We start from the raw sequence: 13,287 nt of genomic DNA on the forward strand, positions 1-13,287 counted from the left end.
TTTATAAACTATTTACCTAACTTGCCATAGAGTGTTGAATAAACTACTATAATTTATATTTACTAATTTTTATTTTATTTTATTTTTTTAAAAGATTTTATTTATTAGACAGAGATCACAAGTAGGCAGAGAGGCAGACAGAGAGAGAGGGGGAAGCAGGCTGCCCGCTAAGCAGAGAGCCCGATGCGGGGCTCGATCCCAGGACCCTGGGATCATGACCTGAGCCGAAGGCAAAGGCTTTAACCTACTTAGCCACCCAGGTGCCCCTATTTACTAACTTTTAAATAGAGATCTCTAGTGGTGTGCTAAATAACAAATTTGAATATTTTAGTTCAGTAAAATGGAACCAGTAAAAGCTCTGATTTCACAAACGAAGTGATCTGAAATGAGTGTGTCAGCTTGGGGCCCAAGCACACTGCAGCAGGGTGAATAGCACATTTCTGTCTCACGTTCCTCCTATAAAGCAAAGGCTGGCTCTGATCTCACTCTTCCCACAAACCTTCATGCACAAAACTTGTGTGTCAGTGACACGACAAGTTCATTTTGATTGTAATGGGCCATATTCTTGTCTAGTACATCATTTGTGAAACTCAAGTTGGCTATTATAATGCAGCAGGTTTGTAAATAACATTTTTGAGTGATCTCTATGAAATGGATTCCTTCTTTCCCTTTTCATTATAAGAGGAAACTTTATTGCAGAGTAGAAAGTGCATTGTCTGAACTCATCAACACCCTCTCTATCCCTCCCCTCCCCAATTTGTTGCAGACCAGGATGAAAGAGCAGCTGAGCTCAGCAGGGAGCAGAATGAGAAAACCATCCGGAGCACGCAGACCGCGCTCCGCAATTTCCGAGAGTTCCTCATCTCCAAATATCCTTCTGAAACAAGAGAGATTTATGTCATCCCTTGCAAGGAGTTGGATGCCTACCTGGCCTCTTTCTTTGTGGATGCCAGGCAGAAGGATGGGTCCGAATATGAACCCAACAGCTTGGCCAATTACCAGTGTGGACTTGAACGGTACCTAAAAGAACATAGGTATGGCTACAGTATCACCAGGGATAAGGAATTCAAGCGTTCCCAGGAGGCCCTGAAACAGAAGCAGATTGAACTCCGCTGCAAAGGAAAAGGAAATAAGCCACACAAGTCCATGAAGCTCACCTTTGCTGATGAGCTCATTCTGCGGAAAAGGGGACTACTAAGCCGCTATAATCCTGAGGGTCTTCTCAACCTTGTCTGGCTCAACAACACGAAAGCTTTTGGGCACTGCACAGGCTTCCATGGATCTACCTTGAAGTGGGGTGATATCCGGCTCCGGGTAACAGAAACAGGGCTGGAGTATTTAGAGTGGATGGGTCAAGACACTGGTGACCTGAATGCCAAAACCAAGAGAGGGGGGACAGACTCTCGTGTGTATGCCACCCAGCACGCTCCACAGACCTGCCCCGTACAGGACTATAAGGAGTATGCCCAGCGCCGGCCTCCTGCCATGCGCTACGAGGATGCTCCTTTCTACCTGTCCATCAAGCCAGTCGTGAACTTGGCAGCTCTGCATTGGTACAACTGCCAAGCCCTTGGGAAGAACAAGCTGGCCAAGATGGTGAAGACCATGTGTGAGAAGGGTAACATCCCTGGCAGAAAAACCAACTTCAGTGTGTATCAGAGCTGTAGCACCTTGTCCGAGGCCCAGAGCAACCAGCTGGTGCTCATCTGTAACAATCTGAGCCAGCAGGCTGCCCAGTCGGTGGCTGGACACTCCAACAGTGGCAATTTCATCGTCTCTGCTTCCTATGACTCTTCCTCAGACACTGCTTGACCAGGTGGCTTGAGCAAGACCCCAGTTTGGTTACTGTGTCCAGAGAAACTGTGATTATACACTGCTTCTCATTCCCTTTCCTCCGCCCTCAGTATTAACTTTATAAAAATATAAATATATAATATATTTTTCTTTTTGCAAATAAGCCAATGGAGATAGTTTAGTATTGCTAACATAGTATTTATAGGCTTAACACAAATGTACTTGTGGGTGATTAATTGTAATTGCTGTTACAGATGACAAAACCATAGTGGTTCTCAGGCAACACGAAGTAGAGAAGGAATTCCGTTTCTAAAGAACTGTCAGAAAAGTAACTGAAAGATATCCTAGACACTTGTGTCCTCAATTCCTGCTTTCCTTCCCACCCCGCCTCTCATTTTAGTAAAGTTAATAAATGGCTTTATTTTTTTAATTTTTAAAATTTTATACTTATCAGGAGGAGACAATATTAACTCTACTGCTTACACATAACTGTATCCAGTCACATCAAGAATATGAAAGTGTTGATATAAGCTCAACAAATTATCTACATACTTTTTTTAGCTGAATTAGAATTTTAGCTCCTGTGCCTCATTTTTTGTAATGTCTGAAAATCTAGATGTTTAGCTAACATCTTTTCTTTTGGGGGCAATAAAGCTGCCATTCTTTTTGGAAGATACATAATTTTTAAATAATATGCAAAGTCCAATATTGTGGCAAAAATGACTGTTAATAGCTCATTTTTACTGTTGTGTTTCAACTTGGATAGAATGTTTTTTGTTCCCTAAGAAATCAGTTAAAATGAGGTGTGATTTTCAGATTTACAAAACTACCAAAGCTTTGAAAATGTTCCCAAGCGTTAGATTGTATATCAAACATAAAGAGAAGGTAGAGAATGAGAGAGTCTTATTAAAAATCCAGAAGCACTAGTCAAGACAACAAAAGAGCCCTACTCTTCAAAGCTCAGATCCCCTGAATTATTTATTTATAAGCATTAAACTTCAGTCTCTTTTCCCTAGGAGATTACTTGACTCTGTAGTTGAGATCAAAAGAATATTGACACTCATTTTGGGTAACAACATTTTGTTACCAGATTTAGATAAATTCAAAGCATTCTTGAAAATGTGTAGAGTTTCTTCTACAGTAAATATAAATTTATCTGTGATACCCTGCAATTATTATAATAATAATTTTGGTTAAACAACCCTTTGTGGTGGTTTTTCCAAGGTCTTTCTTTTCATGTCTTGAAGCCTGTGGTATATTTTTAGTTAAGATCCTTCAATAACAATGTAAGTTTAGACACTAGGACGACAATAAAGTTGAGCTAGGTTCCTATCCTGTATAATCATGAACACATAAAAAACCCAAGTCTTAATAGCTTTACTGGATTCTATTGGGAAGTATTTGTTCTTCAAGGCAAACTCATAATTCACATTAGCAGAAGGGTAGGTGTTATTTTACGTATTAATTTATCATGGACTAGAACAAATTTCGTTTTGATTTGCTTTGTTAAATTATCACATTAGCTGATATGTAAATTATCACATTAGCTGCCATGGCTAGGCAGCATTTTCCAACACTAGGTCATAGACACATAAAGACCCATTCCTCTTACGCTGTGACCTCTCCTTTGGCTCTAGAGTAGAAACTCTGCTGTGGACTTTGTGTGGTGGAATCCACTTTACTTTGCAACTTTTCCTCCAGAGGGAGGCATCCAAAAACAAGAAGAGAGAGTTGGAGATATTTTTGCTTTATTGTTTTACACTAACAATGATGATACCCACCATTTTTTGAGCTGGTGTGTTTACCAGCACTGTGCGAAGTGACTTACTACATGCATTATTTAGATAATAGTTACTAACTGTATGAAAATTAGAAAATTCAGATAAGCATAAGAAAACAAAATATATTCTCCTGAATCTGCTGGCCAAAATAACCACTGTTAATATTTTGGTAAATATTTCTTTAGACATTTCAATACATATATATTTATTTCTATATATATTATCTTTAATCCTTTCAATCCTTGAAAGGGTTAGTTATCTCCATTTTATGTTGAGATCAAGAGAAATCAGTTAGCTTATAGTTAAGGAAATGGTAAACCGTCATCTGACTGCGAAGTTTTTTTCTGTTTATCTTCCTTATTTCCAGCTCCTAGTCAGTTTCCAGCGATTTGAGCCAGAAATGGGGACACGGTGTCTTCCCATCTCTCAAGGCTATTTAATTAAAAGGAATGCTTGAGTGATCTTTCATGATAGCACACTGTGCTCCCTAATGTCCCCCCTTCTCTTCATTTTGAACCACAAGGCCTCTTTCTCCCAAGTTCTCTTTACAAAACTTTCCTTAATCTATGCCTGGTTTGTAAGTGCACAGGACAGCTTACTGTAAAAGAATTCTGTTTTTAAAAAACAAGGTTGTTTTTAATGGGTTACCTCTCATGTTTAAATTTTTTTTTTCTGTGAAACAATTAATGTGTGATTGTGTATTTTATTTTTGCATTGACATACTTTAAAAATTCTTAATATGCTTTTGATAGCAAAGTAAGTTTCTGGTAAGGAAGAAGGGCAGTCAGTATGTACTGAGAAAGCTGAACTGGGAGACTTTGCATCCCTCCAAGTGTTTATTGAAGTACTACTAAAATGAAAGTCTCTCCTATTTCATCTTACGCATTTTCATTCAGAAAAACACAGTTAAATTGAGAATGTGAGTTACTTTTTATTTATTATATTTTGCTTTGATAACTCAAACCAAATAGGAACATTGTGATCTAGATTTAGAAAAATTTTCTGAAGAATGACTTGGTAGAAGTTTAGCTGAACTGTAGTATCTCTTTGGGTTAATGAAATAACAAAAAATTATCAGTAACTACCTCTAAATTTTGTGTTTTTATATAAACAATACTGAAAACATGCTACTGCCAAATGCCGTTTTTGTTATTTTAGCTTAAAAAAAGTTAATGTTCATACTGTGGCAGTGGTACATGCCAAATATTGTACATGTTCTTTAGTGAAAATTCAGCAGTCCAGCGGGTATTTACTACAACTGAATGTGCTGCCTTCCCAGGCAATCTTGTGGTTCATACAATAACAATAAAACCATATTTATAAATTTTACACTTTTAGGTCAGTGTAAGGTCATGTAAAAAAGAGACAGTGCCCCTCATATGACTCTGGAAGTTTTGCACTGTCCACAACAAAAATGTCAAACCCATCTATCAGCATTTAGGGGATATACCTGCAAAATTCAATCTTTGTTCTATGTGAGTGACTGGCTGTTGAAAACCATGAATGGTAGCAATTTTTCTCCAAAAAACCATAATGTCTGAAGAAATTAGAGCTATTCAGGATATTTATCCAACAGAGCTTATTCTTAAAGTTCCAGTTCTCATCATGGGTTGTAGGGGTGGTCTGACTATGATTTATAATATACCCTCTACTTAAAATACTTATTTTTTAGATATTTTTCCCTGCGTTAAATTTTCCCTGTGTTAATTCACTTTTCCCTATGTTAAGTTACTTCCTGATGTGCAAAGAATAGCCTGAATTTTTTCTAGGGTAGATCAAATCTCTTTGGTTTTTCAGTTGGGTCATTGTTAACTGAAACTTCCGTCACATTAATTTGTCCAGGTCATAAGGCTTAGCTTTTAGATGTCATGAAATCGAATGACTTCACTGAGATGAGAATTTATAGTCCTATCAACAAATACTTGAACACCTATTGTCTAGACACTGGGAAGGGTACAAAGATGTGTAAAATAGTCCCTGCCCTCAAAGAATTTATAAAAGATACTGTAATAAAAGTGTCATTTCATTTTTTTGAGAGCTCACCAAAAAGTCTGCCAATACTGTTTTGCATAATTTCCCAAACTTTGTACTCTTGCAGTTTGTTTATTATTCAGCCATTGAAAATGTTGGTTTGCTGTGGAATACCTAATACTGCTTTGAGTATTTTGAGGAGAATCTTTTTTAGAGCCTGTTTTAAAATCAGCATGAAGGCAAAGCCATTCCTGCACTGTCCATTGTGTTCACATAGGTGCACACGTGGATAAGAAGGTGTAGATTATCCTCAACGACTGTCACTTACTGGGTCCTTACAATGCACCAGAGTACTAAGTGCTTCTGTAAATTGTTTCACTAACTCTCACACTTACCCTGAGGGTATGATTATTTCTCCTTTATAGATGAGGAAATCCAGAGGAGTCTAATGGGTTGCCCATATCACAGCTAATACATAAGAGCATCAGGATCTGAAACCCAGTCCAGATACTATGAAGTCTGTCCTTTTCTGCTGTAGCTGCTTGTTCACAAAGTGATTTCCTTGGCTTTTGTAGACTCTCTGAAGTGATAAATTATAAATGAAATCCCCGGTGTAATAAAATCATCAATATTCATTGTCTCCAGATTGACTGCGAGCAGTGCCATCACCTGGCATGTTTGTTAGTACAGCATTGTTTAAGCCTCATTATTTTAGTTACTTTGAGATGGAACATTCAGCACTTTGTTTTCCCCTGGCCATGTGCAGAGAGCAAAAGTTTGTGTCACTTTTTAAAGGACGTTTAGCTTTGTCTTGGAGATGAGTGTGTGCAGAAGTAATTATACTTTTAAAAGTGGTTGTCATTTGTTTTTATAAATCAGACAAGGAAAGGGGGAGTTCTAGGCAGAGGGAATCTCTCTTAAGCCCAAGAGCCAATACTGCTATCTTAGACGATATTGATTGCCAGTTTGCAGTCAATAGGAAGATCAAAGGGAGTTTGATCTTGCCTGCAGATTTGGTGCCAGCAAATTAGCAATATTTAATATAGGAATTTGTTGTTAATTTTTTTTTTTTAATCTGTTGAGATTGCTTCTGGGGTACCCGCCTGGCTCAGTTGGTAGAGCATGTGACTTGATCCCAGGGTCATGAGTTCAAGCCCCACATTGGGCATAGAGCCTCCTAAGTAGATGAATGAATGAATGAGTAAATGAATGAATGAATGAATTAAGATCTTAACAAGAAGTTTTTGAGGAAAAATACTATCCTTATGATTCTCAGAATTAGAGATAGACCGGAAACTGTTCAGATTTTCTTTATTTGACTATCTCCACAGTTCAATATATTAGAGACGAACACTTCTGATTTTAATCAGGCTTCTTGTGACTGGATTTCTTTATCTACAGGAAAGGAGTATTTTGATCTATATTTCTCTGGTCAAAATATAGCTGCAATATTTAACATCTATAAATAAAAACTCAACTATGTGATAAATAAATTTCCAAGCCTAGAGAAGTCAAGGGGAGTGTATGATCATTTGTTGCAGTAAGCTAATTTTTAAGTGGTTCCTTTATGGAAAAAAAAAAGTTATAAATACTAAAGAATTAAGTTTTCTATCAATTAGTTTAATAGATTTTTTTTTTTTTTTTTGGTCAAATGGATTTCCTTTATATCAGATCTTGGCATATTACCATATACAAGTACAGAGAGAGAGATGCTTATTAGGTAACACACCATTGCCGAAGGCATCCTCAGTTCTGCTTTATTTTACCCTTAAGGCACAGTATTCAGCATTGCTTCTCCTCCCCACTTGGATCTAGCTGAGATGAAATGAATGTATAGCTTTTCATAAAACAAAGTAATGAAGATGGGATGATTTTAAGAGATCCTTGCTATTGAATATAACTGGGACACAAATATACTGCATATATCATCCTTTAGTGATTGGTGTATTTCTAATTATACAAAAACAGAAAAGGGGATGATATTGGCAAACTGCCAACAACTCTGATTTCACTTCTAACTAGAGAAAAGAAAGATAATCAGAATTTCTCATGCTTCATCCTATCTGTAAATTGATCATTTGGGCCTGCCCAAGCTGAAGGAAAACACCTGATTTGGTATTAAAGATTGCATTACTTTTTAAAGACAGCATTTTAATACATTTAAATTGAGTTGTTATGTAAACTAGGACTTTGTTGAATTCCACTCAGTATTAATTAAGTCAGTACTAATTTGATCAGAATATTAATTAGGTCAGAATATTAATGTACACCATCATCTTTGCTGAATTATAATCATAAAGGATGACCTGGAAAGGACCCAAGAGATCCTCTATCCCAGTGCTGTTGAGTGCTATGAAGAACAGGAGTCACCATGTCCTTTTAGGGGTAGGGAGCAAGGAGAGCAAGGAGTTAAGAGATTGCAAAGGGAATCCTCAAATGCTGATTAATTCTCATGTTCCCTATGCCCCTACCTTCCTACTTTGAAACTGACCCGACTGAATGAGCTACTACCTCTGTGACACATCCTTCATGCGGAGGCTGGAAAAAAGATTGGAAACATCTGCTCTAACCCACCCCTCTTTTTTATAGAAGAGAGAAACAGCCCCAGAGACATTAATGAGTGCCCAGGTGTACACACCTTGTTAGAGTCAGAACTAGAACTAGAACCCAAACACCCTGACTTCTAGTTCACAGAAAAGAGTTGAGGGTGGTAAGACAACCCTACATTTCCACTGAGTAGGAAAGGGTATCTTTTCTTGTTTTCAAAATTGTAATAGTTTTTTAAGCCCTCAGTCAAGCTGCCAGTTTCCAAGTAGTCTATTTTTGCATGTGAATTCTCACTTTTCATTTTATACAGTTACAGCTTGATTTTAGCAACTTTTTCTTTTTGAAATTTGATGGAATAATCTCTAAACATAAATTTTCTTTTTTTAACGAACATCTTTCCACTTACCCCATTCATATATAGTTTTCATTTACAGAGGGGAAAACTACAGTTTTCAAGTGTATGATTTCCAGTTATAGATTATGAACTGAAAAGTAACTTTTTGCTTAGTGTGGTAATCATTTGTATATCCAACTACATAGTATTTATATCACTAGTTTTGAGTGCAGTCTATAATACCCTTTTTTACTCTATGGAAAGGTTAAAATGTCATCTCAAAGGTTTGGGACATATATTCAATCCAAAGGATCGAACTCTGTCAACATAATTAGTATGTTTCTGAAGTGAATTTAGTTGTAGGGAGGAAAAATGGGAACTAATGGAAGACCTATAGCAGGAAGATGTTGAAATACAAAGTATTTGTAAATTCTCCTATTCTCCTGCTTGGCCTTCTAAAGAGGAATTCAAGCATAAAAATAAAAAATTTTCACACATTTTTATTTTATAAATTATATTTACCAGATTATAGCGGGAGAAAAAAACTGAAATTCTAGGATTTTTTTCTTTAGGTACAGTGGAATTATTTGTCTTTTGAATGCAATGTTGAATTTTGCTAGACCTCTGATGTTCTTTGTATTACACTGGAATTAGAGAGTATTTTTACCATTCATTTCAAAGAGCTTTGAAAAATGCTTTGGCACAATTTATTTATTTGTGGTAAGTAGAATTAGGAAGACATCAGCAATATGGAATCCTAACAGTAATTGTGCATACTGTATTTAAGTGATTTTTATGCCTATTTACTTTCTGTAATTCTTACATTTTATAAATCAAATACCTTAGTATACTACCACTAGAAATTAATTTATAATTGATTATTTATACTGGATGAAGTAGCAGGTCCATTTTAGGATTAATCCACTCAGATTAACTTTATCTAACTGAATTTTTATATCTACAATTCATTATATTACAACTTTTTAAATAACATTTATAACAGAACTTCTGTTTTATAAAGTATTTGTTACAAAAAAAAAAAAACCCATCTTGCCAAAAACCATTACAATTTCTATGCATTGTGTAATATTCAGTGATGTCACTGTTGAGATTTGCATGTTGTTGTAGGTGCTTTTTCATATCTGTGTTTGTGGTGTTTATGTGGAATTGTTAACCATTGCTGCTATCACTTATTGTAGTTAAACAGAAAAACTGTGCTAAGAGGCTGTGCCAGTCAACATTTGTATGTGTGACTTGTAAAAATATGTACTTAGTTGTTTAATATTTTGAGCCAGCACTTAGTGTTCTCTACAGAAGGAAATATTGTAGTTGTCAAGTGATGCCGACTTCGGAAGTTTGTTTCACAGGTGTAGTTCCAGGTCAGATTTTTTTCCACACTTGCCCCAACTCTTAGAAAGGAAATGTTTGCAAAAAGGAAAAGCAAGGATTCTTAACTTTTCCAGTACTCCCCCTACTTCAGATCTTTTTATGTTCTTCTGCTACTTGAACACATTACAGAGAAATCCAATAGAATGACAAGGTAGCAGCGTAATTACCTTTATCTGGTTATTTCTATCCAGGTAAATGATTTAATACCAGACTATGAGGTAGCGACATTATTTTTGTTGCTTATGGCTTATTGTTTGAAATGCATTTGATAAGAATATTTAGCTTTTTAAATGTATTTATTAGGGACTGTAGAAACCTCAGCGTTCCCAAGTATTTTCTATATTCAGCATTCTATATTCCCAAGTAACTTCTATATCCAGCATTCACATGGGCTTATTTAATGTATTTATTTGCCTTATGACCATCAGAATTTTTTCATGCCCAACTGTCTTTAGTTTGGTTCCTAGTATTTTCATCTTGCCTCAGCAATTACAAACACACTCTGAAAGTAGAGAGAAGATTATTTTGGTGAATAAATTTTATATTTTGTTAAAATTCCACATGGGGGAAATAGCGTTATACATTTATACTCTTAAAATGGAAGGGAAACTGTCATGAAATGTTAAGAAAAGAAGGCTCCTTCCTTAAGAGCATTTTAATACCAACACACCAAAATTCCTTGCTGAGTGCAGGGTTTCATTCTGTCTGTTCATGGGTTTCTAATTATGAGATTCCTTTAACAAAGGGATAATCTCCTGAATTATATAGAGGCTTTTTGTGTGACTGTCAGATACATGGCGACAGCCAGTGCTGTATTTGGAAACATTGCTGCTGAAATTGCTGATTTAATTCTAAGAATATTAAAACTAATTCATCAAGGCCCCTGCCACTTCGTCGCTTCAAGGAAAAGAAAGGCAGATTTTAATTGTGAGCCTTTTCTCCAGAATATGCTTTAAACATTTACCCCTCAATAGAGGTGATAAAGCAATAACAGGAAATTCAATTATGTATGTTCTAAAGAAGTTCCGCCCTTGTCCAGTGGCCTTCAGAGCAACACTAAAGTATTTCTTGATTCCTGCACTGGGGGCTTTCAGGCAAGGCCTTTCTACTTAGAATCTTTTTTATATTTTGGACACCAAAGATTATGGCATGATGTATCCTGATGATTAATGGTTTCTGTTAGATAGCTGGGCATGTTTATTTGAATCCTGCTCTTGGATTTTTTTTTTACCCACTTTGGGTTTTCTGTACATTTTAAATGTCTGTCCTGAGGCCCTTATGCCCAGGGCAACTTTTTAATGAAATAATGCATATATATTTATTAGGCTTCTAATTTATGGAGTATGTTTCCATCATGACTTTAAGCTTTTTTTCACTGTTAAAATTAGACATAGATTAGCCCCAGATTAGCCAGATTAGCCCCATTGTGAGCAATAGCTTGTACCTTTTTCATTGTAATCTGGAAATGTAACTGTAACCCCATAGGCCTGAGACCTGGTAAGGGAATGACGAAGCATTTTGGATTCAACAGAATCACTTAAATGACCCTTTTATCTGTTAAAGTGAAGAACTTTGATTGTTTAGTAAAAAGAATGCTATATTCAACTTAAATAAGGTCTTTCATTTTATAAATTATAAGAATAATTTTAAGGTTTCCTTTACTCTGCCTTTTAGAAGTTAATTGGGATTTAAAAGGCAGATTTGTCAATTTATTCAGTATAATTTAATGCCAGGCATTTTGTTAAAGCAGAAATATAACTACTCACAATTAGTACTTCAAAAATTTTTATGAAAAATGATACTATTCTTTGGAGATGCATTTACTTCCCCCCCTATTTGGTAGACTAACATTTTGGATATATTTTCTGGCCACTTGGCTTTTAACTGATTTATGTGAAAAAAGCACATGTGTGCCTGATGTTCACTCTAATCCTATTTTAAAATTCTCTTTTTAAACTGCTGCAATTCAAATTTGTGAAAGAAGAGAAAGGTGTATTGAAGTGGAGGGAAATTTCTGTTAATATGTTAAGATGTGTGACTGTGATGCTCTTGGCTAATTAATCCTCTGCCAGTTGATATTTATATTAATATGGTAGAACTTTTTTGTTAATAAGAATATACTATTGGCTTCATTTTTATTTTTCTGCTCACTGCTTTTCACACTAAGATGCTTTCATCTTTTTCAGCTCACTGTTTTTGCTTCATATTTGTCTGTGTACTTGTGCTCTAAATAAAATTCTAGTTTTATGTCCCAGTGGCTTATTCCATTGTGTGTATAATATTTGTCTCTAACATCATGTATTTTTCTATTGTTTTCAGTATTTGTTGTTACAGCCTAAAATTTAAGGATGTAATGGAAAAATTCAATAGGGACACCTGGGTGGCTTAGTCGGTTAAGCATCTGACTCTTGATTTCGGCTCAGGTCATGATCTCAGGGTCTTGAGATGGAGCCCAGTGTCAGGTTCCACGTGAGGCATAGAGCCTGCTTGGGATTCTTTCTCTTCCTCTGCCCCTCCTCCCCTTGTGTGTGTGTGTGTGTGTGTGTGTGTGTGTGTGTGTGTGTGCGCGCGTGCATGCACATGCATGCTTAGAAGAAAAGAAAAAAAGGCTAATAAAAATCAGCTAATGAGGGACGCCTGGGTGGCTCAGTTGGTTGGACGACTGCCTTCGGCTCAGGTCATGATCCTGGAATCCCGGGATCGAGTCCCACATCAGGCTCCCAGCTCCATGGGGAGTCTGCTTCTCCCTCTGACCTTCTCCTAGCTCATGCTCTCTCTCACTGTCTCTCTCTCAAATAAATAAATAAAAATCTTAAAAAAAAAAAATCAGCTAGTGAGCATCAGTGATGTCTCCATAATGAGAGTGATGTCTCCATAATGAGAGCATGCTTTAATCACAGTATTTTGTATCTATTTGGATATGACCAGTCTTCCTTCATTTAATAAGTGGTTTCCTCCAAAAGCTGGCTGATTTTTGAAGACGCAACAATTTTAAAACAAGCCACATTTTGGAAAAAAAAAAATTGTCCTGGTCACTGTGCATTAGACCCCAGGATATAGTCAATGAACATTAAGCAGACTATTCCATATCAGGTGTTGTTTTCTTTTCTTTCTTTCCTTTTTTTTTTTTTTTTTTTTTTGGTAGATGGCAAAGCAAAGTTTATTGAGCGATAGTACAAAGCTCTTGAAGAGAGGGGACCGGAGAGGGTTGCCCCAGGTATTGTTTCTAACCATTAAGGAGGGGGAATTCATGGAAGGAGAAGCGTTTCTACATGAGTATGCTCACACGTAGCCCATATGGTAGGAAAGACCCTTTCGGACAGCTGAATTAATCATATGTTTCCTGGAGCCCCAGGTCCAACAATCCTATTAATGAAAGAGACTCCGCTACAAACTCACTGTCTGTGACCTCTGCAGCCAATTGTACAAAATTATACCAAGTTAAGTAGATGTCAGTTTCCAGACTTCCTC

General features: G+C 36.4%; 1 protein-coding gene across 5 annotated transcripts in view; it reads left to right on the plus strand.

The window, feature by feature from the left end:
• KIAA1958 (KIAA1958 ortholog) overlaps positions 1-13,287 on the plus strand; it is a 169,090-nt gene that overhangs the window by 126,943 nt on the left and 28,860 nt on the right. For 3 of the 5 annotated variants that reach the window (XM_047699532.1, XM_047699533.1, XM_047699535.1), the window contains one exon: positions 767-5,096. The exons of 1 other annotated variant lie outside the window; for it this stretch is intronic. In XM_047699532.1, coding sequence (XP_047555488.1) covers positions 767-1,812 — 1,046 coding nt within the window. In that variant the 3' untranslated portion in view covers positions 1,813-5,096. Of the gene's footprint in view, positions 1-766; positions 5,097-13,287 lie in introns of those variants that run through there. One more of the 5 variants, XM_047699537.1, reaches the window with a different exon arrangement.

Source organism: Lutra lutra, chromosome 13 (assembly GCF_902655055.1).
Source record: "Lutra lutra chromosome 13, mLutLut1.2, whole genome shotgun sequence".
Classification (NCBI taxonomy): domain Eukaryota; kingdom Metazoa; phylum Chordata; class Mammalia; order Carnivora; family Mustelidae; genus Lutra; species Lutra lutra.